Source organism: Coenobita brevimanus, chromosome 62 (assembly GCF_032717465.1).
Source record: "Coenobita brevimanus isolate Jiangsu-jjx chromosome 62, ASM3271746v2, whole genome shotgun sequence".
Lineage (NCBI taxonomy): Eukaryota > Metazoa > Arthropoda > Malacostraca > Decapoda > Coenobitidae > Coenobita > Coenobita brevimanus.
In genome coordinates this window covers 40,842,214-40,869,082 of record NC_137015.1, presented here as the reverse complement: position 1 = coordinate 40,869,082, position 26,869 = coordinate 40,842,214, and the positions used below count along the sequence as shown (strand labels likewise).

At 44.1% G+C, this 26,869-nt stretch overlaps 1 protein-coding gene across 1 annotated transcript in view; it reads right to left on the bottom strand.

Moving 5' to 3' along the window:
* Window positions 1-26,869, bottom strand: part of LOC145404079 (protein groucho-like) — a 73,667-nt gene that overhangs the window by 12,813 nt on the left and 33,985 nt on the right. Inside the window, exons 6-12 of the mRNA XM_080275685.1 lie at window positions 26,023-26,085; window positions 25,109-25,183; window positions 23,199-23,394; window positions 22,210-22,280; window positions 13,629-13,778; window positions 10,322-10,450; window positions 1,826-2,083 (exon numbers count right to left, since the gene is read on the bottom strand). Coding sequence (XP_080131811.1) covers window positions 1,826-2,083; window positions 10,322-10,450; window positions 13,629-13,778; window positions 22,210-22,280; window positions 23,199-23,394; window positions 25,109-25,183; window positions 26,023-26,085 — 942 coding nt within the window. The remainder of the gene's footprint in view (window positions 1-1,825; window positions 2,084-10,321; window positions 10,451-13,628; window positions 13,779-22,209; window positions 22,281-23,198; window positions 23,395-25,108; window positions 25,184-26,022; window positions 26,086-26,869) is intronic.

The following is a 26,869-nucleotide window of genomic DNA, read 5'->3' as shown; positions in this document are numbered from 1 at the left end:
CTCCTAAGGATGGGGTGAGGTAAGGTTAGGGGGGAGGAAAAAATGATCATACTGTATATCCTGATTTTAATTTTATCATCATCATTAAATACTTCAGTTAAAATTACTTCATAAATTTATATACTGTGATTCAATATGCATTTAATCATAAACTACTACTACTACTGCAACAACAGCTTTATTTTTATCACATAATTAACTTCATCAATACAGCTATTAAATCACATCAATGCACTAAATTATCTGCAATTATATAAAGAAATCACTGTTACTGTAATCATTATTAATTTTAAGCACATGTACCAAAATAATGACAACTAAAACAGCATGCATGAATGCACAAAGGCAAGCTGGGTTTGAAAATAGGCAAGCAGGTTTGTGGCAGAGGAGGAGGAGGAGGAGGAGGAAATGAGGGAGGACTCTGGGCAAAGGTAACGACAAAACATCACACAACTACACAGAACACTCACCACCACATCACAACACTCAACTACCATCAACCACTCAGCAGTCTGGTAGCTGTGAATGGTTATGTGTGCTTATTGGCCTGTCCGTCCTGGTGTATTTTGGACTAAGGAAATTGTGACTGCCTTTGAAAAGTTGTCTGTCCGTCTGTCTTGGTATTTTCTGACCATGTAATCTCTCAATATATGTGGTCCCTGAATAAAACTATAAGTGCAGCAAGCCCCCTCAATGGTAGGATTCAAATACTGGTGTGAGCATCTGGCATCACTAGTCTCAGGTGTCCATCCACCTTTTGTTAGCTGGTAGGTAAAATGTGTACACTACCTATGGTAACACCCGTGGGAGGTAGCTGTGGTAACCCAGATGATGACCTTGTACCCCTGGATAATGGGTATACATCCCACCACTGGCCCAAAAGCCTATGTTATGGAGATGAGTTTCAAGGTTGAGTGCCTCTTTGCATCAGCCCCACCTTTGTGATTTCTGAGCAACTTTTCTGGCGAATCATCAAGCTAACACAGCAGTCAATTCAACAGCAACTTAATGATGAAAAACTTTAACAACTGTACCTGATAATACGTTTGATATACACAAGACCAGCAGGATATAGCTTGTGGATGTAAATTTGCTCAAAACAATCTTCAATGATCCTCCCCAAGACCCATCATGTCCTAATGCACCTCTGCAAATACCATCACACCAGACAGCTGCATTTTAGTACATACTGTTCATTATTAGTGCCCAAATGGTGACTTGTGATGCTGTTAGGCACTGTCTGTTGGTTTTTGGGAGAATTATTGGGGTGTACGGAACAGGTTACCTAGTCATGTTCAAAGTTCAATAAGTATGCTGTACCAGAAATTAAAAAAGGAAACGGCAAGGTGTGTACCGGTCTGTCTGTCAATATCTTGACACGCTCAGCTAACTCACACAAGGGTTCTGCTCGACTAAATACAACTGCCAGGCCATAACAAGAATACAAGCTACCAACATGCTGAAGGAATTGTCAGTGTAAATGTATATCATATTACTGTACTAGAATTACTACCAAGAGAGTGAGGAATGAAGTGGTGTGGTGTGGTGTGGTGTGTGGTGGTAACATGCTTGCTAATGCAGGAGGCAGACCCTGCTTGAAGAAATGGGGAAAGGATGAAGGACATGAGTGGAAAAGTGAGGAGGGGATGAGGGGGGTCAGGGAGAGAGAAGGGAAGGGAAGGAAGGAAGAAGGGCAGGAAGGGAGAACTAAGGGTGCAAAGGAAGAAGAGGAAAGGAAAATGGAAAGGTGAGAGTGAAGGAAAGACAAAGAAGGATGAGGATGTGGATTCTGGTAAGGGGAAGGGCAAGGGTGGGTGAGACTTACCGCAGGGCGGAGGTAGGCTGGAGCGTGTGCGGGGCCGGGGGGGAAGGCAGCGGAGGGGGGCAGGTCTGGGCGGGGGGGCGGGGCCGGGGGCAGGTCAGGGCGTGGGCCGGCGGCCAGGTAGGGGGAGGGAGGGAAGTGTGGGGAGGGGCCACCACCCCCGGGCCCCGCCACCGCCCCGGGGGGCTTGGAGGACCCGGGCAGGGGCGGGGCGCTGGTGCCACCCGGCTTAGAGGTCGGGGTAGAGCGCGGGTCTGTGTGCTGCCACACAACACCACGTGTCAACAACAACAAACAACAACAACAAGCAACATAAATAAAGAGGGTAACAGTGGAGAAACCTATTGCTTAATCAACAAAGATCAGGTCAAATGGGTGCAACTCATATAATCCAGAGGTCAAATCAAGTAACCTACACTCAAGTTGTGATAATGCCAAATGTATTCTGATGATAATTTGAGTTACAACTGGCACACACTGTCTCTGTTCTGACTCCATGCGTTGAATAATCTATCCTTAACAGTTTGTTACAGTTACAACAGAAGATAAAGTTCACAAATTTTTTACCCAGGAATGGGAGTGACATATCCTGAAAGTATTTCTGTCCTCTAAAGGTGATCAGTCTTTCACAAGTGACTGGCTATTTTGTTTGATCATCTCCTCTACCCTCTTCTATACAACACCCCATTTGGGTAGGTCACAGTTGGCTGCGTTATTTTATAGACTAGATTTAATGAGCTAGAAAGATTTTGCTGCAACAATGAAAACACCAGCAGAACACGGCACCAATAACTGTCTCCTTTTTCTACCACTTTCCTTCACCTTCCATCACACTCCAGACCTTATTTCCCACCCAAGGATGAGGTGAGGTTTCTCCACTTTTACCTGCATAAAATAATAAGCCTATACACAACACTGGTCCTGCACCACACACACACACACACACACACACACACACTGATGGCAGAGAGCTTAGTATATACAGCTAGCATCATGGCATTCTCCACCCTGACCTATGGGTTGCTAACTCCCTCCATTCCATAGAGTCATATATGTAGCAGACAGAGCAGCTACATTCAAGGCTGACACACATTACATTTTGTACACTTATAAGCCTTTGCATTTCTCTCTCTCTCTCTCTCTTCAGTACAAACTAAGCTCTCTGCTCATGGGTCATCCTGCCTGACTCAGTGGCCTGCTAACAATATGGTTCCCTTAATCATGCATGGATGAAGGAGGGTGAAGGGGACACAGGAGGGGTGTGGGGGGATCAGTGGGGGGATGGGAGGGTGAGTGGGGGATTGGAGAAGGGGGCAGTGGAGGGGGATGAACACTGAAGCTTCTGAAGACATTAGTGTGTGAATAGGTTGACAAAAATATGAAACCAACTGGGAGGCACCTTGATGACATACAGTTCATTCACTTTAACTAGGCGAGATTTTTGTCCTTCTGCAGGTACTTTCACACAGCTCAAGGGCAGAAAAAAGAAATGCTGTGACTCAGCATCATTTCCATGGCACTTCTTTGTGACTACCATCATACTCCAGTGTTAATCTCCTGTTCCTGCTCAAAGCTCATGATGGAGAGATTGTAATTTTGGCCTAGTTAATGTGAACAGAGTATGTCTATGTCTGGCAAACATCACACTTGTTTAAAGACAGTCCTCTTTTTTTAATACAGGGATGTGTTCAACTGAGTCACAAGCTTTTCCTTACAACTGATACTTCCAAATCACCATGACAGGGAGCAATGGAACTTTATAAGGTATTTTTTCTCCAATTTACCATGGACTTATCAGTACAAAGGATAAAAAAAAAAAAAAGTAATTTCCATCAAGGACTTGCTGTACTGAAGCTGAGCAAGGGTCTGAGAATGATACGGCAAGGATGGGGAAGGGATGAGACATTAGGGAATATGGCAGGCATGAAGGGATGATGCAGGGAGGGAGGTGAGGGCTGATAAAAAATATAAATTAGACACAACTGGCCACACATTAGTACCATACCACGAACAACAAAAAACAAAGAGAATGTCTAGTATAAAATGTAAAAAAAACCTAATCAACCATCACACAGAAGTTAACCTCTCAAGAAACATGTAAAACCACTGTTACAGAACAATTACCCACTCAGTTAAAAGGTCTTACATCATCATCATCATAATCATCATCATCATTATTATAATTATCCAATATCTCAAGAATCAACTCAATCTTCCACGATTTTTAGTACAGAGGAAAGACTGGCTCTTAATCTGTGCATAACACAAGGACATGAGGTGGGGTGAAGTGGAGTGATGGCATGAAAATAAAGAGCTATGGTTCTTTCACTGTAACTTGGCCCAGATTTTGTCCTCTTCCAGATTATTTCACAAGAGTTCAATTGTGGAAAAAAAAAAAAAAAATGGTATGGCTGTACATCCTTCCCACAGCACTTCTTTATGACTAGCATCATATTCTAATGTTAACTGTTACAGCTCACCATTCAAGATGGAGAGAAGGCTGTTTTTGGCCAATTTAGTGTAAAAAGTGTAAAGTGAAAAAACAAAAAAACTGAGAAACCAAAAAGTGAAACACCACACTGACTATAAGCACTCAACATACATGAATAACAAAAACAAAGCCAGAGAATCAATAGAAAAATACCATCATCATCATCACCATCATTTCTCATGCCTTAGTCCTTATACTGTAGGTACTAAGGACAGCTCCTTCAGGGATAAACACAACAGAATCACCTCCAAACTACTTTGCCCATACATACTTCTCTCCCTCTCCCATTTTCCTTTTCTTTCTAGTGCTCTAACTACTGTACTGACCCACTCTCTTCTTTTCCTTCTACTGAACATACTATATCTCTATTTATCTATTCATTATATTTCTCCTACTACTGTGCTAATATACTCCTCTTCTCTTCCTTCCGTCGCAGTAGTCTATTACCAGTATCTATTTCTCTGTTTATCCATCCCTCGGCCTACCATATATATCTGTTTATCTACCCTCCTCCTCCTCTTACTAATAAGTGCACCCCCACACAATGCTAACTCACACAGTGTGAATCACCTACAATGCGAGGTCAACCCAGAAAATGTATATTTTTATCGAATGCAAAATTTGCAAATCGAACTTCCCAACATGCGAATCGGCTGTATGATTCCATGGCAAAAATGGACTTCCCGCCATTACTACGAGTGTCAGACTGGACAATGTGAGTCAGTCACACGAAGGCAGGTGGCTGGCAATGAGCCAGATTCAAAACAGCGGGCAGCTGGCCAGCTATCTGCATGCCATTTACCGACTTTCTGGGGTAAACAGACACTTCTCCATACTGCTGCGAGAACATATGCTGTACATCGCACCCTGTGGCCTGTTTTAGCATCACTGCAGTACCCACCTGTTCGTCATGATCTCAGCTGTTGACTTTGAAGGCTTTATGGCACCTCCAGGAGACCTCAGCAGTGACTTTGAGAGTGACAGTGGGGCACCCCACCCCATGGGGCAAGAGTAGACGTCCCGAGCCTCAGATACCCACCCTCCTCCCTTCTTAACAAGCCCAGAGTACATAGTGTTCTATTTGTTGTTTTATTTGTTGGTCCAACTAGAAATACCATTAGACAGAGTATTAGCAGGGCAGAGTAGGCTGGATGAGGACCTGAAGACCAAGCCTTGGGTGGGCTGTCCACTATATACCATTTTCCCCATAAGTTCTTTGGTTCACACAATGCGAAATCGTAGAATGCAAGGGTTTCTGCTGCCCACGAACTCGCATTGAGTGAGGATGCACTATACGTGTTTTCCACTCTTCTTCTCCCTTCTCTTGTATTAATGATGCATATCTATCCATCGCTCTCTCTCTCTCCATATACTGTATATCACTCCCACACACGAGAGAGAGACAGAGACAGACAGACAGAAATAGCAGTTACTCCTACTCAGACAAATCCCTCCCACATGCTAGGCCTTACAATGACCAGATTAACCCCTCAGTACCAGATGTGTCCCAAGCTGAAATCATGTCACAGCATTTTTGTTAAGCCTTAACTGATGAGTAAGTGAATGTTGGCCTTTTTTTTTTTTTGGTTCGAGAAAGGTCCATAACACTTTTCAGCTCAGTTTATGGCTTAGTGTCATTCGATTGAAGGGTGTAATAGACTAGTAACCAAGGAAATCTATTCTTACCTCTTAACAAAGGCTCATTAAATTTATGCAACCTTGCCAAACTCTTCTGTGTTACTTAAATCACTCTAAGATCACCATGTTCTCCATGAATAACATATAAAATTATATTGGCCAGTTGTACCCAAATATAAATCAGTAAGGAAGGTGTTAGGGAGCTTCCTTACCCGACGAGAATACCACCGGACTTTCCCTTGCTGCACTTGACCACCTCCCCTCATAACACTCTTGAGTCTGGGGATGCCTTTTTTGTTTTATTCCTGCCATCTTTATACAGATTAAGATGCATTTTTTTCTTTAAAGGGAAAAATCTTATGTTTGTGGCTTTTGGTTCCTTCATCCTTACATTAAAACACACACACACACACACACACACACACACCTACCTTAATAAATCCCTTCAGTACGTGAGGTCATATCCAAACTACATACAATCATCTGGTGGCAGCAAGAACAAACTCAAGAGGACGTCACAGGGATTTTAGGAATTAAGGGACCTTTTCCCAGTGCATGTCCTGCCCTTTTACATTGTTCACATAATCCCGCTAAGGGGTCTGCAACTGGTCACTCTTGCCTCTCACTCATATATCATCTCAGTCTCTCAGTCTCTCTCTCTCTCTCTCTCTCTCTCTCTCTCTCTCCACTCCTGGTACAGCAAGACACAGGTTAAATAGCATTGATAAATAGTTAGAGGACTTGATAACAAGTATGCAGAAGGCTGTGTAAGTTGAAAAGCTCCCATCTGAGCAGAAACAAAAGAGGGGGGATGACCCAATCAGGTGTGGAAAAAAAAAAAAAAAAAAACTCACCTGGCAGCATCTTACGTGTTTTGGGGATGGCTCATTCTGCTGGTGTGGGTGTAGGTGTAGCAGTGGGAGTATGAAATGAAAAAACGACACAGATTAGACACTGATAACGCTGACTGAGCCATCCCCTTAACACACAAGATATCACCCGGACAAGAGAAAGGGAGAATTATTCATGGATCACCCTGTACTGTATATGTGTCTGTCCCCAATCTTTAATAATCAGTCGATGGATTGACTACACGGCAGGTGATGTGAAGTGCACCTATAAAAAAAACACTCGTGCAAACACGACCAAAATATGTGCATGTGGTCAGGCCTTTTGATGTGGTCAGGATTCCGTGGCTTAAATGTGTGAATGAATGTATGGCCCATGTCACTGGCAATGTTAGTGGTTGTTTACCCTCTCTGGTGATGCCTCTTTCCTGGTTTTCTGGATCCTGTCTTACGTCATCCTTTGGCAGGGAAAAATGTCAGGATGATTATGGTGCTTGTAACGATATACACTATATGATGAGGATGAGGATGGCGATGATATGATGCCAATGCTGCTGATGGTGGTGGTCATGATGATATATGTGATGATGATGGTGATGATGATGACAACAGTGATGACAATGATGATGATAATGATGATGACAACAGTAATGACGGGGATTACAATGACGATTTCTTCACCTCTATCAGCTGGGTCACATTTTAAATTTTACTGGGCACCAATTATCACTTCCTATCTCCTCAGAATTACAAGCAAAATTTTACCAAACTAAGCCAGCAAATCTTCACTAATAATAAAACAGGTGACTCAGAGGACGGGTAAAAATTATGGACAACTGCTCGCAGTGCATTGGCAAACTAGAATAAATGGACAAAACTAAAATTACCACCACCATCACCATCAATCCAACCCTCGTGATAATTTTAACGTTGTCACTGATGCCATATTCATTGTTTGACAGCTTCAGGAAAAATATGTTGGAAAGAAAAGGGATCTGTATTTTGTTTTTGTTGATTTGGAATAGGCCTTTGACAGAGTCCCTGGAGAGGTGGTGAAGTGGGCAATGAGAAAGCTTGGGTTGGAGAAGTGGCTGGTTAGGATGGTCATGGCTATGTATGTGGGTGCTCACACCCACATAAGAATGAATGGGGATTTAAGTGATGAGGTTTCCGTGACTGTTGGTGTGCATCAGGGGTCAGTTTTGGGTCCCATGTCGTTTATCATGGTACTTGAAGCCCTCACACATGACTTCAGAAACAGACTCCCGTGGGAGATGTTGTATGCTGATGATTTGGTGTTGACTGCAGAGAACGAAAGGGAGGCGAAGGAAAGATTTTGGAAGTGGAGAGACAGTATGGGACACAAGGGCTTCAGGGTAAATGCAGATAAAACAAAAATGATGATATCTAAGGTTGGTGGCAGTACAGTTAAAGAAGAGGGAGAGTGGCCATGTGCAGTCTGCCACAAGGGCGTGGGAAGTAATTTCATCTTGTGCAGTGTTTGTGATAAATGGGTGCACAAGAGATGTAGTGGTATTAGAGGCAGACTGAGAAATAATGCTGATTTTATGTGTGTGGTGTGTCGGGGAGAGCAGATGGAGATTGTCAGACATGAAAGGATTGAAATTGCTGGTGAGTCTCTTGAGCGTGTGGAAGTTTTGTTATTTGGAAGACATGTTATGTGCTGGAGGTGGGGCTGGAGCTAGCTCTGTGGCTAGGGTGAGAAGTGGTTGGAAGAAGTTCAGGAAGCTGTTGCCTCTCCTGACACTGAGAGGACTCTCCCTATGTGCTAAGGGGTCTTTGTATGCAGCATGTGTTAGGAGTGTGATGCTGTATGGTAGCGAGACTTGGGCAGTAAAGGAAGAGGATATTCACAGGCTCAAACGTACAGAAATGACATTGATTAGGTGGATGTGCAGTGCATCCCTGCGTGCAAGGCCTGGGGGGGCTGGGTTTACGATGGAAGAGTTGAGAGGTAGGATGCAATTGGAGTGTATTGGTGTTGTGATAAGGAGAGGTAGATTGAGATGGTTTGGGCATGTGGAGAGGATGGGGGATGATAATTGGTTGCAGAAGGTGAGAAGTGTTAATATTGGGGGTGGGGTTGCGAGGGGTAGACCGAGAAAGACACGGGACGAGGTCATTAAGTGTGACCTCAGGGTTAAAGGACTGAACAGGGAGGCTGCCATGGATCGTGCATCATGGAGAGCCACCACTAGGTGACGAAGGCCGACGCATGCAAGCATGTTGGAGCCTTCAAAAATGAAACAAAACGAAATTAACTAAACCTGGGCAGACCACTAAAAAAATGTGGGGGGGGGGGAGGGGGCTAACAGTGGGGGGGGGGGAAGGCAAAACAAGAAATCATCCGAGTTGACAGCCAACAGTGATAAATGGTCAAAACTAAATCCACAATCAACCATTATCAACCCAACCCCCTTCAATTCCATGACATGTACAGGCAGGTCCCAATATGTGACTGGGATATATTAATGGGGGACCACTCGGACTGCAAAAACCCATATGACGGAGTGAAAAATAGGATTGCAAATTCATACAACGAAGTACGTAACATATAAGAAAAACAGAACTAGGCTGACTGATAGTGCCTGCATCATCAAATTTGGGTCTAAATTGCCCTTCCTCGAATCATTGGTTTCTTGTAAAACAAATGCTCACACAACAGAACCCACCTGTACATCCACCATATTCTTACTACCAGTATTACAAATAATTTTCTTTAGCTGAGGAGAGACATATCATAATGGAAGGGTTAGATAACAGCCTTCACCAAACTCTTCAGAATTAAAATATCTCCCCTTACTTGGAAAAAATATATATCTAGAGGCAGCAAGAATGAAATACAGTATAAAGTACCAGTATATAATTTGACTGATAGGACTAATAATAATGATGATGATGATTATTAATTTTTTTTCCAGAAAAAAACAACTGCAGATATAACCAGACAAAAGTTTGCGGTGGCTAGTCACATAAAAAAACAAAAAAAACAAAAACAGACTACAAGTAAACACACATGGTCAAAACACAATAAAGCAGACTGGTCAACTGGTGGAAATGGACAAAACTAAACCATAAGAAGCATAAAGGCAGACACATGTGGCTAAATGTTTGCCAAATTATTAACTGAACTAAATGAATACCCTGTACTGTACACAATTAAGGCATACCACAAATGCAGCTTGATCTTTTTTTTTGGGGGGGGAGGGGGATGGAGAACAACACACAACAGAGGGCAAAAAGCAGACACACCTGGTCAAAGAAAAGCATCGAGAAAAAATAAATAACATTAATCTCATTAATCTAGGCTTCAAAGCAGATGCAACTGGACAAATCTTGGAAAAGGAAAAGGAAACAAGGGAGGATCTGGTATAAGTAAAAAGCACACAGTCCAATAAATAAATAAATAAATAAATAAAATATCTTATAATTAAAAATAACTAGGCCTAAAAGCACAGACAACTGGACAAATATTATCCAAAACCTGGTATACTGTTGTACCTTTTCGTGCTTGAGCTGTGGCGTGGACCGTGATGAAGAGGACTGGGATGGTGGTCTCTCAGGCTTCTTTTCCCCATTTTCCCGAGCTTCCCGATGTTCACCGTTGGCCTGCGGGGGTGTGTGGGGGTCCTAGTGTGGAAGGGAGTAGGGAACTGTACAGGTATACTCTTTTCACTTCAACTTGGCCTAAAACTGCAACTGTCCATTCTGAATGCTGATCATGAATAGGTGCGCTGTTGTGCTATGCTTTATTTTTGGCATTCAGCTACAAGAATAATGCTACAAGTGGAAAAATAAAATCTGGGCCAAGTTAAAGTGAATGAACTATAGGACTGTATCATCATAATCAACATTATGCCTGTAGTGTTAGATAAGGAGGTTCCCTAGTAACTTTTCTTTATCAATTTATTAATGTTTATTTGTATACGCTATTCATTCACTTGCACTCACCATTATAGGGATTAAAACAGCAAAAAAGAAATCACTGAATGTACTATTCAGGAAAAATCACAGAGAATGAGATGCTGAGAAGCCTCCAAATATGACAAGAATATGGTTACATGTCACCACCACCCTTACCCTTGCCTTCCATTCCAATGATACTATAATAAAGTTGTGTTTGTGTATGATGATGATGGAGATAAAAACAACAATAATAATAAACTGCCCTCACCCTCTTTCCCGCTAATAGATGGGGTGGGAATTATTAAGATATTAATCAAACTGTAGATGAATGTAGTGATGTATAGCTTCCTCTTAATTCTTTGAGCATGTTTATAAACTTTCCAAAGGTTCCTAGAAAATGTCAAGTGCAATCCAAGAAATTAAAATGATGTGGAGTCCTTGGAATTTCACTGCATTTCACAGTCAAGAATTGTTTATGTGCAAGTTCGGCTGCCCTCTTTCTTCTGTTAATAAATGTTGTGGGGACCCAAACCCAGGACCCCCAGACCCAAACTATGCCTGTTCAGCTGTTAGTGTTGTAGAGACCCATTTGTAGCGGGGTATGTATAAACAGACTTCAGTAATATCTTTACAGCCTACTTGCTGTCCCTAAGCTGAATAAACTATATAAAGGAAGGAAACATTCAGTCACATGTGCAGGTACTTGGTAATCTTTTCTTGTGAGTGACAGATCGTGCAGCGTGGAGAGCCACCGTTAGGTGACACAGGCCGATGCATGCAACCATGTTCAAGCCTTTATAAACGATACGACTGTACACTGAATCAAAGTCGAAGCCAAGACTCTCACATTATTATATATTATATGCTATATCTTATACTTCTTTTCTCTCTACACCTCCCAGTAACTGTTGGGAAGTAATCAGCTGGCTTTGGCACTTGATTTAACTTCCACTCCCCAATACAAGGACACCTTAAGAGACAGCAGTGTCGTTTTATGTACAGCAGGTGGGGGCACTCATCAGGTGACTGCTCTTTCTTCTCTTCCTTCCTTCCTTCCTTGTCTGTGGGTAATTAAGGTGCTCCAGCTGGATTGAGGCTGTGTAGGTTTATATCCAAGAGGTGGTTGGGGTTTATTGCTGATGTAACGCCACTCAGGGATGAGTGAGTGTGGTCACTTTCATCATAAATTTCAGGACCAATTGGCCTAGCCCTGAGCTCCTTTGCTCCTCACAGGGCAACACGGAATTAGATGTTGATGTGATGATGATGATGATGATGAAGATATACAGTATAGTATATGTTCGGTATGTCAGGCAGCATGAATAAACTGTACAACAGTACATCATCAGATTTGAGTGGATTGAAAAAAAAAAAATCAAATCCAGCGAAGAAGTAATTACAGCAATACACAATCAATGAAGAAACCACAGGCATCCTATCAATGAATTTATCTATCTATCTACCTTTCCCTCTAATTACCCATCCTCCATATCTATCAGCATGTTTATGAAAGAAAGTACAGCAACCGAAATATTAAGTGAAAAAGTATGATTTTCAACTATTTTTCATTATATAGCAAATTTCTCTCTCTCTCTCTCTCTCTCTCTCTCATGACCTCAAGTAAAGATGCTGACATTTTGGCCAGGACTGTCTGTCGTTAATTATCACACACATCATATTCTTTAATTGGCCACCTGTGCAACACTAATGATATGGTTGTTAGGCTGTGGGCAGGGGTGGCAGCAGAGGAGGGACGAAGGAGGGAGTAGTGAAAGAAAGAAGAGGAGAGGAGGAGATGGAGGAAGGGAAGAAAAGTGAGAAAGAGAAAGGGAGAAAGAACTAGAGCCAAGCAGAAGAGGGATGAAAAGGAGAGACATGACAAAAAAGAAACAGAAAGACAAAAGAAGGGAAGAACAGACTGGAAGAGAAGGAGGAAGGGAATAAATGGGAGAATATCAAAAGGAAAAGAGAAGTGGGAGACATCAAACAAAATGGATGATAAGTACATTCAGTCAAAAATGTATTATAATTCAGATGATTAATGGTTCAGAATAAACGGTCTGTGTGTGTGTGTGTGTGTGTGTGTGTGTGTGTGTGTGTGTGTGTGTGTGTGTGTGTGTGTGTGTGTGTGTGTGTGTGTGTGTGTGTGTGTGTGTGTGTGTGTGTGTGTGTGTGTGTGTGTGTGTGTGTGTGTGTGTGTGTGTGTGTGTGTGTGTGTGTGTGTGTGTGTGTGTGTGTGTGTGTGTGTGTGTGTGTGTGTGTGTGTGTGTGTGTGTGTAAGCAAATATTTCTGAATGAAGAGTGTATTTATACACTGTGTTTTTTATACTCTGTTAATGCATACAGAAAGCACACACACATATAAAAAAAAAGTAAGTGGAAAATGCTTTCAAAAGTATCAGCATGTTTGAAAATTTAAACAACAGGATTTTTTTTTTTTTTACAGGGTGTGGGTATACAGAGAAAAAGATCCTATGGCACTGGTGATGTCAGTTATCTAAACACCATCAGAGAGTAAAGATGTGGTTAAGAAAGGAGAAAGAGTTAGGAGGGAGGAAAGAAGGGAGAAGAAAGAGAAGAAAGCAATTTAGATGAGAGGAGAAATATGAGAGAGAGAGAGAGTAAACCCTGTCCATACACTCACATAGCACATGAACAACAAGATCCTGCTCACTCTTCTTGCTTTGTGAGAAGAGAAAACAGACACAAGGTAAAATAAACTAAAAATATATATATATAAAGACAAGCATGTTTTCAAGAGAGGAGGAAAAAAGAGAACAGGAGGAAAAAGGAAAAACAGAAAGGTTTTAGGAGAGGAAAAAAGAGAGGAGAATGGTTTGAAGAGAGGAGGGAAATGAGGAAGGTAAAACAGACTGTAAGGCAGACTTCACCTCACCCATACCTCATTGGCCACGTCTACCACCAGGTCCTGATCACTCTTCTCGCCGTCGCTGTCATGCCCTTTGTCCTCCTTGCGTCGTTTGGCTTCATGTTCATCTGGCGTGCGTGACCCGGGACGATACTTGTCACCAGGCGAACTGCTGCTGTTGCGCTGAGGGCAAGGCGGCAGAGTTAGTGCAATGTTATGCTACAGTTACATCAACAAAAACAATAAAACTCCAGTAATAATAATAATAATAATAATAATAATAATATTAATCTATTCAATCTGGTTCTTTCTTGCCCCATCTGGAGTGTAGGCAAGAGTGACCAGTCTCTGTTCCCTAAGAGGTATTACATTAGAAAAACACCGCAACCATAACTTGGATACTAAGTATTATGGACATGGTTGTACAACTTAATTATTCTGCCACTGAGCGAAGAGGAACAGGCTGAAAAATTACAAAAATATTTGCCAGGTTATGGTGAATAAACTATATATTCAATGATGATGGTGATGATAGTGATGATGATGGTGATAATGATGGTGGTGGTAATTTTATATCTTCAGTACCTAACTTACTTATAATTATATATCGTGTGTGTGTGTGTGTGTGTGTGTGTGTGTGTGTGTGTGTGTGTGTGTGTGTGTGTGTGTGTGTGTGTGTGAGAGAGATGTCAAACATACACACCTGTGGACATGCAAACACACGTAATTATCTATGAAACCACACACACACACACACACATACAGGAAGGACAGGGGATATAAGGAGAGGGTAAGGGAGAAGGGAAGGGAAAAGAGGAAAAAAAAGAGGCTAGGAGGGAATCTGGAAGAGAAAGGAAATGGAGAGAAGAGGAGAGAAAGGGAGGAGAGCAGAGGGAGAAAGAAAAGAAAGGGAGGAGAGCAGAGGGAGAAAGAAAAGAAAGGGAGGAGAGCAGAGGGAGAAAGAAGGAGGAAAGGAGAAGGGAGGGGGGAAAAAGAGAAGGGAGGAGAGAAGAAGGGAGGGAGGAAGAGAAGGGAGGGGGGAAAAAGAGAAGGGAGGAGAGAAGAAGGGAGGGAGGAAGAGAAGGGAGGAGAGGAGAGGAGAGGAAAAAGAGGGGAAGGGGGGAGAGAAGAGAGAGGAGGGGAAGGGAGGGAGAGAGACAGGAGAGGAGAGACAGGGTGAGCATAAGGGTGTTAGGGAAATAATAGGTTTAATGGTGTGAGGAATTCATGTGTGACATCTGATTTGCTCTCTCTCTCTCTCTCTCCCCTCCTATTTCCCTCCCTCCTCTTCCTCCCAATTTCCTTTCGTAGTCCCTCTCCCTCTCTTCCTCTCCTCCCCACTCTCCCCCCACCAAGCCAGCTAATAATTCAGTATCAGTCTCTCTCTCTCTCTCTCTCTCTCCCCACCTGGTCCCGTTCAACCCTCTTTGTTTCCCCTACTCTCTCCATTCTCTCCCCCATTTCTTCTCCTTCCCTTCCCCCCCTCTCTCTCTCTCTCTCTCTCCCCCTCTCTCTCTCATTGCAACCCTATTCTCCCCCCTTGTCCCTCCCTCCCTCCCCTGTCGTCACTGCAATCCTACTCCTTCCCTCCCTCTTTCCCATCTGTCTCCTTCCTCCCTCCCTCCTCTCTCTTCCTCCCTCCCTTCCCTCTTCCATATGCCACTTTCAGGAAAAGGGGAAAGCCTTATCTGTGAACCCCTCTCCTCCCCCTCCCCCCCCCTCTCTCTCTGACTACCGCTCATTGACTCTATATCCGGTGCCCCTACCCCCCCTCCCCTTCCTCCCCTCCTTCCTTCCTTCCTCTCTCCCTCTCCTCCTTCCTTTTTTTCTACCCCACTTCCTCCCCCCCCCCTCTCTCTCTCTCTCTGGTCACCATATGGGATGATTTGAATTATTGGCCGAAGGAAGAGGGAAAGAGGGGAGAGGGTGGGGGAAAAGAGGGGAGAAGGTGGGGGGAAGGGGGGAGGGAGGGAGGGAGGGAGGGAGGGAGGGGGGAAGGATGGCAGTAGGGAAGAAGAGAAAGAGGGGATGGAAATAAAGAAGGAAGGCGAAAAATGGAGGAAGAACAGATGAAAGAAGGAAAAGAATGATGGAAAAAAGATATGAAAAGAAGGAAAGGAAGAGGAAACAAAATAAAGAAGGAAAAAGAATGGTATGGGAGAATAGAGAGAGAGAGAGAGAGAGAGAGAGAAAGACTATAACAATAATAATCATAATAATAAAAATAATGAGCGAAAACGAAGGGAGTGAGACGACGCAGTGTGAAAGAATGTGAGAGGATAAGTAAGTATGCGTAAGTGGAGAAGTAATTAAAGCGAGGGGTGGTGTGGAGTGAGAGAGTGAGCGAGTGTGATATAATGGTGGTATTAGGATAAGGGTGAAAAATTCGTTATTGTTGACGTCACTGGTCACGTGACTCTCAACAGGCACGTGGACACTTCACACAGAGGGGAAGGGACGTGTGTGTGTGTGTGTGTGTGTGTGTGTGTGTGTGTGTGTGTGAGGGGGGGTAGGGGAGAGAGGAGCCAGTGATGGGAAAGGGGAAGGAGAGAGAGAGAGGGGAGTGATTAAGGGGAGGCGAGTGGTTAGGGTGAGGGGAGGCGAAGGGTGAAAGGCCAGTGAATGAGGGGAGGAGAAGGGAGTGAATGAGGGGAAGTGAGTGGCTGGGGTGAGGGGAGATCAGACAGGACAGAGGGAGTGATTAGGGGAGGGGAGGGGAGGGGAGGGGAGAGAATGAGGGGACGGGAGGGGAGGGGAGAGAATGAGGGGAGGGGAGAGAGGGGAAAGGAGTGGGCAGTTTCCCAAAGCGTGGCTGAGCAGGTCATAACCACACCACCAGGCGGGTGTGTGTGTGTGTGTGTGTGTGTGTGTGTGTGTGTGTGTGTGTGTGTGTGTGTGTGTGTGTGTGTGTGTGTGTGTGTGTGTGTGTGGACCCTGATAAAGCAGCTTAAAACACCTCACTAAATACATAAAGAGAAATGTAAACTAAGACAACGGTGGGATATTTGCCTACGAAACACTTATAACACCGATGAAGAAATAATGGCCTGGCATCAATGTACAGTGTATGAAAGAAAGAAAATAAAGAAAAGATGAGCAAATAGTGTGATCTTTGCAGCACACAAGAACAAAGACAAGGAACACAAGAACACCGAGAAGGAACATACGGACACAGAAAGAACACACGAACACCAAGAGGAGGAACACAAGAACATCGAGGAGGAACACACGAACACCGAGGAGGAACACCAAAATCACTATGCTATGGAAGGCCTAACTGCCGGGACGCGTTACACAGTTACCCAATCACCTAATCCCACCCAAGACCAGATTATGCAAATGGCTAATGCGATAAAAGTTAAGTCTTCTACCGCGAGAAAAACCGCCACAGGAACGACGGTTACAAATAAAATCTTCATATTCAAGCATCATTAAATGCAACTCCGCAACTGTCCTATTCTGCCTGTATTTCCTACTGCCTATGACCTCCAGTCTTTCAAACGCAGTGAACCCAGGCTTCTCGAAATGAACGGATCTTTAATTTGGAACTCTTGTTTTTATTCTTTCTTAGAGGGAGCAGTCTTACGGGATTGGTTCCTTCTTCCTCACATTAAAAAAAAAAAAAAAATCGCTACCCTACACTAAAGCCTAAAAGTCCCAATAGCTAAACGTACCTATCTAGTCCCATCATATACACTAATGGGTATAAAGCCTCAACCAACACAACACCATCGACTGAATATGTGTAATGCCTTTCTACACGACACATCTGCACTCATCACCTGGTGACTGTCAGGCGAGGCACGTGTAGTGATGTAGGGGACATGAGATGGAGTGGAAAGGTATATGAAAGAGGGGAGTGTAAGCTGGGGGGAGGGCATCGAAATTGCCGGGGACTGGGCGGCATGGAGATTTGTTTGTGGCCACCCCTTACGGGATTAAGCTGTCTGGTTATAGATAAATATATAGATAGATCAATATATGAAGGACCAGATGAGACGGGCACTATTCCAGATACGTGAACTGTCGACCCTAAATAAGAAACACAGACGCAAAACATTTACTGTACATAGGTACAAAAAGTGAAATACCTGGCCCGACAAAACACCATCGACTGGAACTGCCCAATACCACACATACTGCACACTTGCACTCATCAGCTGGTATCTATCAGGCCACGCACGGGGTTTATTATAGAAGACATCATTTTTTTTATTATGTATTTTAAAAATGCCCCCCCTTCCGGTACAACAACTGCGACTGCCCGGCAACGTAAACAAAACCATCGTACGTCTGACCCTTGCCTCTGACAGCGATATCTTAACTCTACAGTAATTTCGTCAGGGAACAAAGCCTGAATATATTTTTACAAGTTCAATTTTAAATATCTATCATTCATGAATATTTGTATCCTAACCCAACCAGTCAGCCGTATATCTTGCAGTTTACTTTTCTTTTTTTTTTACCTCCATATAAAATATTTTTTCTTTTATTTCATCCTTCTTCTCTCCTTGCTCTTACCACTTTCCCCTCCGTACCCCGTTCTGACCCCCTCCTCGTTCCGACCCCTCCCTCCCTCTCTCTCTCTCTCTCTCTCTCTGGCCAGCAAATCAGGGCAGACGTCTATGGCCCCATACCAATTAGTGGGGCCTAATAAAATTCACCCTCTGTGTGTGTGTGTGTGTGTGTGTGTGTGTGTGTGTGTGTGTGTGTGTGTGTGTGTGTGTGTGTGTGTGTGTGTGTGTGTGTGTGTGTGTGTGTGTGTGTGTGTGTGTGTGTGTGTGTGTGTGTGTGTGTGTGTGTGTGTGTGTGTGTGTGTGTGTGTGTGTGTGTGTGTGTGTGTGTGTGTGTGTGTGTGTGTGTGTGTGTGTGTGTGTGTGTGTGTGTGTGTGTGTGTGTGTGTGTGTGTGTGTGTGTGTGTGTGTGTGTGTGTGTGTGTGTGTGTGTGTGTGTGTGTGTGTGTGTGTGTGTGTGTGTGTGTGTGTGTGTGTGTGTGTGTGTGTGTGTGTGTGTGTGTGTGTGTGTGTGTGTGTGTGTGTGTGTGTGTGTGTGTGTGTGTGTGTGTGTGTGTGTGTGTGTGTGTGTGTGTAAGATTCAGCTCGTCTCAATTTTCACCCTTGTCTGCCTATCCCTCCCTCCCTCCCTCCCATTTTCCTTCCTTCCACCCTCCTTACCTCCATCCTACTCCTCCTTCCTTGATTCCCTCCAGTCCCCCACCTCCTTCTTCCTTCCTCTTCCTCTCCATCGTATTCATCCTCCCTCCTTCCTAGCCTTCCTTCCATCCTCCTCCCCTCAACCCTACTCTTCCTCACCCCTACTTGTCTATCCTTGTTCTTACCTATGTTTCGTTTATCAAAAATATTATGCGAATAAGCGTTTTGTGTGTGTGTGTGTGTGTGTGTGTGTGTGTGTGTGTGTGTGTGTGTGTGTGTGTGTGTGTGCACATTTGACCCCCACGGATTTCGACATGCCATACATAAAAAATGATCGGAACGACGAGCTGACAACGATAGTGAAAATTATAATTGTGTGCGGTGAGTTGTGCGCCAGCCACGCACACTCTTGTACCCAGTTTTTCGCCAGACACTGAGAACCCTCTACAGGCCATACCGCTGTGTGGAATGAGCTGAAATTTGTCACGGGCATGTTCGGTATGTCAGGGCAGGTCCATGTCAAGTGTCAAGTGTGGTGTCAGTGCATGTCATGGGGGGCATGCGTTTAGCGGTGTGATGGCACTGCTAAACGCTTCTCTCTCTCAGTAACAAACAGCCACGAAACGACCAACAAGACTATTGCCGTTTGCTTTCCTTTATACTGCCTCATTACATTTCTTTCTTTACTCCTTTTCCCATTCTTTCCCTTACTCTGCTTTTCTTCCTTCCTCCACAGTTTACTCCTCTTTTAGTCTCCATCCCTCCGTCTCTTCCTCTCTCTCAACCAAGCAACCTCCCTTCCTGCCTCCTCTCTCTCTCTCTCTCTCTCTGCCTGCCTCAATCAGGGCGGGGTGTAATTGGCAATGACCGGGAGGATGATTCTATTGCCACCACGCGCAGGGGATGGGGGAAGGGGGTGAAAGCAGGGAGGGAGGGGAGGAGGAAAGGGGAGGAAGGAGGGGGAAGGTAGAGACAGGCAAGGAGGGAAGGGGACAGGAGGGGGAGAGGAGGGAGGGAAGGAGAAGGCAAGGAGGGAGGATAGCTAAGATAGACAGGTGCAAATATACTTCCATAAATAAATACATATGTACTAGAGAGAGAGAGAGAGACCACACAGACAGACAGACCACTCTCATAATAAGAGGAAGATTAGAATTGGGGTTGCGGGAAAAACTGAAGGGAGGGAGGGAGGGGGAGGGAGAGAGGGAGAGGGAGGGAGGGGGAGGGGGAGGGAGAGAGGGAGAGAGAGAGAGAGAGAGGAAGGAGAAGATAAGAGGGAGGGCGGGCTGAGGGGAGAGAGGGCGAGAGAGAGAGACAAGGAGGAAGGGAAGGAGAGGAAAGGAGAGAGGGGAAGGTGGAGGAGGGAAGGAGAGAGAAGAGGGGATGGTGGAGGAGGGGAGACGGGAAAGAGAAAAGTGAGGGAAGGAGATAGGAAGAGAGAAAACAAGAGATAAGGAAGGAATAAGAGAAATGAGGGATTTGGAGAGGGAGGAGGAGGAAGAAGAGAGGGAAAGGAGAAACAAAGGGAAACAAGAGGGAAGGAAAGATTCGGAGGATGGAGAGAGAGAGAGAGAGAGAGAGAGAGAATATTAATCCCATTTTTATTAGGCTAAAAACTGGTTCAACTTAAATGCTTCCTATTTATCAAATCCTGCTTCTACTCTCTCTCTCTCTCTCTCTCTCTCTCTCTCTCTCTCTCTCTCTCTCACACACACACACACACACACACATATACTGAGCGAGTGCGTGAGACAGTGTGTAAGAGTAAGCAAGCCGCTAATGGTGAGAGTAAGAGAGTAATTGAGAGTGTGAGTGAGTGAGAAAGTGAGCAGCACGGCCAAATATACGCTCTCTTAACATATAAGTGTGTGTGTGTGTGTGTGTGTGTGTGTGTGTGTGTGTAATTCACCGGGTCGGTCAGGATCACTTGATGGTCGTGATCGTCAGCTTTTACCCTCCCGGAAGGGAGCTGAGAGCTCATACAGTCCGATCTAAGGGCAAGGCTGTGACCTTCACACACGCACACACCCGTCCCCTTGCTCAAGGGGGACAGTAACCACCCACTTCGTCAGTGAAACTTTTCGCAACCTGAGCGAGGCGCGAACTCCCGTCCACCAGTTGGCAAGCGAGAACATTACCACTGCACCAGCGAGCGGTGTGTGTGTGTGTGTGTGTGTGTGTGTGTGTGAGACAGAGAGAGGCCTACCGTCACTGATTAACTTAACACCAAAGCAGCGAATTAGATCACAATACCAAACCAAATCCACCTGTATTAATCTATCAATCTATCGCATCATGATAAAATCCAATGATAGTCTTAGATATTTCCTTAAGTCTATGTTCAAGTACTTTTATGACCCCATCCCACCCCATCCCATCCCATCCCATTCCATCCATCCCACCCCATCGGACCCCATCCCTCCCTACCCCACCTCGCGCCATCCCATCCTACCTCATCCCCTTCCATCCCACCCTACCCCACCCCACCCCACCCCACCCCATTCCATCCATCCCACCCCATCGGACCCCATCCCTCCCTATCCCACCTCGCGCCATCCCATCCTACCTCATCCCCTTCCATCCCCCTACCCCATCCATCCCATTCCATCCATCCCACCCCATCGGCCATCCTTCCTTCCCATCCTACCTCATCCCCTTCCATCCCACCCTACCAACCCCACCCACCCCACGCCCTCAACATGTGGGTGTAGACTGGATTACAAGAACCAGTTGGGCCGGAATTAACTTATCAGGCTGGAACACATTTATTACGCCTAATTGTAACTACCTGAACTGGACGGGACTGGATTGTGGAAAACTACTGAACTACATCACGAGAACCACAACTACACACTACCCTGGTTGACTCTACCTTGGCCTACAACTGCTCTCTCTCTCTCTCTCTCTCTCTCTCTCTCTCTCTCTCTCTCTCTCTCTCCATCGAACACTGAGTTATAACAAGAGATTAAAACAATATGGTGCTAGTCACAAAGAAGTGCTATGGAAAGGATACAGAGTTACAGGATAGTCTTAAACTGCCACTGAGCTATGTATAATAAACTGCAAGAGGTAAACAATATGAACCAAGTTACAACAAAAAGAACTAGATATTTTTCGTTGATTTGGAGACCTGAATGACTATCTGCACTTTAATTACAGTGAAAAGGTGAATGACAGTGAGAACGTGTGTATGACAGAGGAAATGAATGACTGTAAGAACATGAGACAGTGAGAGTGTATAACGGAAGAAATGAATGACAGTGGGAGTGAATGGCAGTGGGAATGAATGAATGAATGACTGAGAAGGTGTATATGAATGAGAGTGAATGACTGAAAAAATGAATGACAATGATAAAGTAAACATCAGTGAGAATGTGAAAGGCTGAGCATGTGAATAACAGTGAGAAAGTGAAAGACAGTGAGAAAGTGAGTGAATGAGTGAGTAATCAAGTGGCACTCACCGCTCTGTCGTCCAGCAGTGCCGCCGCTCTGTCTTCAGAACGCTCTCTCTTCTCATCCGGCCTCACCAGGTCTACGAAAATATTGACAGTTTTACCGTTAATATACTTTTACCATTAATAAAGTTTCTACAGCAGTGAATTATAAAAAAAAAAAAAAAAAATCACAGAAGGATTCAAATAATATCATCAAGACACTCAGAGTGAATACACCCTGCAAAACAACCACCTAAAGAAAGACATGTGCCTGTTTTGTCATCAGTTAAGGAAGCTCCTTAAGCAATTTATTTTGCATATTACACTTACATTCCCATTCTGTACTATATAAATCTGTCTAACATCGCCATACTCTGCATGAACAATGTACAAAGGGATATTCACTTGCTATATCCAAAAATAAATCACTAAGGAAGAGGTGCTAGGGAGCCTCCTTACCTGACAACACAGGCTTCTGTGTACCTGGTTTTCCGACAACATTGGGTGGATGGTGTGGTAATCTCCCTAGTATGAGATTTACCCAGTACCTGGTTGATCAAGTGTGCTGAGAGGATGAAGCAGCAATGTTGTCAGGTATAAACTGAGCAGAATAAAAAGGGTCATAAAACGAGACCTGCTCTACTTGGTTGTCCCAGTACACCGAGAGAATGGTGTGGTAATCTCCCTAAAATTATACTTGTCATATGGTACCTGTTATACGGGTACAGGCAGGTCCCGTTATACGAACATCTACTACACAAGAAACTGATGATGTGAGAATAGGTAATTTTGACCCAAATTTGGTGATGTGAACACGAAAATTCAAAGTTGTCATTGGGGTCAGTTAATTTAACCCTGTTTTCCCCATAAATTATGTACTCCATTATATGAGTTTTTGCTGCTCTGTTTTTCACTCCATTATATGAGTTTTCAGTCCGAGCAGTCCTCCATCAACACATCCCACTCGTATAATTGGACCCGCCTGTTTGTTGGTCATTCACAGAGACTCGGTGTACCTGGTTTTCCTAGTACGTTGAGAGGATGGTGTGGCAGCCCCATGAGCGACGCCGACGACACCGCCGACAGGAGTCCTGGTGGTGCGGCAGTAGAGGGTGGGAGGCCAGGCATGCCAGCCAGGGACGGGTGCGGCGCCATGGGCAGCGTGGGTGCGTGTGCACCATGGGGAATACCAGCCTGGGCGTGCATCTGTTGCTGAAGGGCCACCAGAGAGGGTGGGCAGGTGAGGGAGGGGCAGGATGGAGGAGAGGAGGGAAGGTGGTGAGGAGGAGTGGAGGGAAGGAGGTGACAAGGAACGGAGGAAAGAACATGAAGAGAAATGAAAGGACAGATAGGGAGGAGTGGAAGGATGGAGGTGATGAGAGTGAAGGGCGGGAGGTGATAAGAAGTGAAGGAATGGAGGGAAGGAAGTGAGGATGAGTTGAGAGGAGGAGGTAAGAAGGAGTAGAGGGAAGCAAAGATGAAGCGATGCAGAATATGAGAAGGATGGGAAGGTGATGAACATGGTAGTCAGGGAAAGAAGAGGGAGGTAGTAGAAGAAATGGTAGGAGTGGACGGTAACAAAGTGAGGATGAGAGAGGGAAGGAGTAGAGAAGTAAGGCAGGTGTGAAGAGGAGAGGAGTGAAGAAAAGGAGGGTTAAGGGGAAGGAATGAATAAAAAGAAAAGAATGCAAAAAAGCAAGAAAAAGGTTAGGAAAGAGGGAAAAAAGAAAATTCAAAAGTTAGAAAAAATCTCAAACCTCTACTACCTTAACAATAAACACCTTCTAATTACAGGATACACTCTACAATGAACTACAACATACTGCAAATCTATCCCTTGAATCTGGCTGATGCTCTAGTCTAGTTTATTATTACTCCTCCCAGACAATGTTATGTAACTTAGGAAAGGTGGTTTGGCCCTGAGGAGAAAATGGAGACTAGGAGACTAAACAGGAGAGTGTATGTGAGTGAGGTGGAGGAGGGGAGAGGGAGAGGGAGACCAAGGATGAAATGGAGGATTGAGCAGAGAGGTATATGAAAGAGGGCAGAGTAAGCTGGGGGGAGGGCAGCGAAATGGCAAAGGACCAGGTGACATGAAGACATTTGTTTGTGGCCACCCCTTTTGGGGCGGCCACAAACAAATAGATAGATAGATAGATAGATATGAAGGACTCTCGTACAGAATGGATTTACCAAAACTAGAATCTAATCTCCCCCACTTTAAAAAGTCCCTCCTAAGCCAAATAACTCATAAGGAGACACCAAGAATAATATTACAAAGATACCCCAGTGCTGAGCAAGGCAACTACACCAGTCTTACTAAAACTGCCTTCTCTTACTTAAAATAACTCATAAGGAGACACCATGAACAATAATACAAAGATATCCCACTGCTGGCTGGGTCAACTGCACCAAACTCACTCTAACTTTGTTCTTTCGTGCTCCCTACGTGTCAACAAGTGGGTTGGTGGAGGGTTAGTGCCCCACCCCATAAAATAACTCAAAGTCAAATGGCCACTCCTTACAGGATTATGGCGTCTGGCAATAGACATACAGACAGATTTGTAAATCAGGCCCCCATGGGTTTAGAGAAAGTTTACGTCCCTGATCATCTGAACTGGACAACATCAAATTATTTCTACTGGATCTTTGTTTAAACTGTCATTTTACTGCTGCTACTACACAACTACCAACCCTACCACACTGCCAGTACCACACAAACTCCACCACTACCTTACCAAAACATCATACAATTACCATACTCACCATCACATCACAACACTACCTCACGACACCATACAATACCACACCATGCCATGCCACGGCACTACCCCACATCACCACACCACAGCACAAATCACACCACAGCACCACCTGACAACCACACCACACATCATCACACACCTCATCCTTTTGGTATGCTCACCCCAATGATGGCGTTGAGTTCCGTCATGGTGACCTGCTTGGCCCTCTCCACCGCTGTCGCCACCTGTTGCTGATGCTGCAACGAGAGCAACAATAAGATGCAATGGCAGGTATTCTCTCTCCATACTCCTTCCTACCTTTCAATAGCTTCTTTGCATATTATTTTGGGCAGTAAAAAATTAGTTAAAAATAAATATCAGTCATTAATGAAGTCATTAAACAGTAAATCTTCAACTGGCCAAACTGATTCTGGTGACAGCATGCAATTTTACTCAGACGAATTCAATGTTTGGGGTTAGTGAAGATTAGGAAGAGGAAGGAAACTTTTGCAGAGAACTGTAGGTGTCAGTTTTCTCTCTCTCTCTTGTAGTTGCCTGTACACTGTTGTCACCAATTATGCTACAGTACAGTACTCCATTCTCCATTTTCTCTCCTACAGTCATTCTTTATCTTCCCTCGCCTCCTATTCCTTACATCTTTCCTTTCCATTCCTCTTTTCTTCTCCTCCCATTTATGTTCCTCCCTCCCTTCTTCCCCTTCTCCTTCTTCCCCCACTCTATGCCCATCCCTCCCTCACTATTCCCTTTCTTATATCCTCTTCTCCCTCCTAGTTTCATTTCTTTTTCTTCCTTCCTATTTTTTCTCTCCACACTAATTCTTCCCCAACCTAATGTCCCTCACGCACCCATTCCCCTTAATTCATTACTTCTTCCTCCTACTTCCATATTCCCAACTTTCCTCTCCCATCTTTTTTTTCTCTCTTACTCCTCACTTCTTCCTCTACTACTTCTCCCCTTTCTCCCTCCATTTCTCTTTACTTTCTTTTTCTCTCTCCTCACTCCATTACTTCCTTCCTTTCCTCCATCCCTTTCCCTCTTCCTTCCCTCTCTCCTGCTACCCTTCTCCTCAACTTACCTCCTGTGATAGGAAGGGCAGCACCTGGGCAATGATGGCATTCAGTCGCTTGGCAATCTCCGTCTGCGGGATTAAGATAAATATTAATTACACATCACACACACCCCCATCATCAGTAACTTCTATCTGTCTATCTATCTACTGCCAAATGCCTTAATCTCGTAAGGGGTGGCCACAAACAAATCGCCTCCATGTCATCCTGTCCCCTGCCATATCACTGCCCTCCCCAAGCTTACACCCCCTCCCACATACTGTATATCTCTCTACTCCATCCCTCCATCTCATCCTCAGACTCACCCTCCCTCTCCCCCACTCCATCTCACTCACAAACACAAAAATAACTTTAACATCATATCAGGAAGTTATCTCCATCACCAATAACCTCATCATTTAAAAAGTTACAAAGAAAAAATGAACTTCAACGATACAATGTACTATCATTCTTAACTTTAATATCACAGCAACAGTTATGAAGAGAACAAAAATACCTTGAACATTTACCACAGTTATTATCTCCCTTATCAATAATTTCAGCATTGTATCAAATCACATATATATAGTACACAATATCAACTTCCATATCACACACTTCATTTATGTGATTGGGATATAAATTAATTACTATTCCACACCTGCTCCAGCATTATTATTTTTTCTTTTTTTTGGGAGGGAGGGGTAAATTTGGCAAATCATAATTATAACCAGCAATGAGAGTTTATCAGGCAAATTCTTCTGGAAGTGACAGACTAATTGCTGCCAAAGAAAATAATAATAATAATAATAATAATAATAATAATAATAATAATGTCCCTACACCTTAAAGAAAAAAAAAAAAGTACCGTAAAAC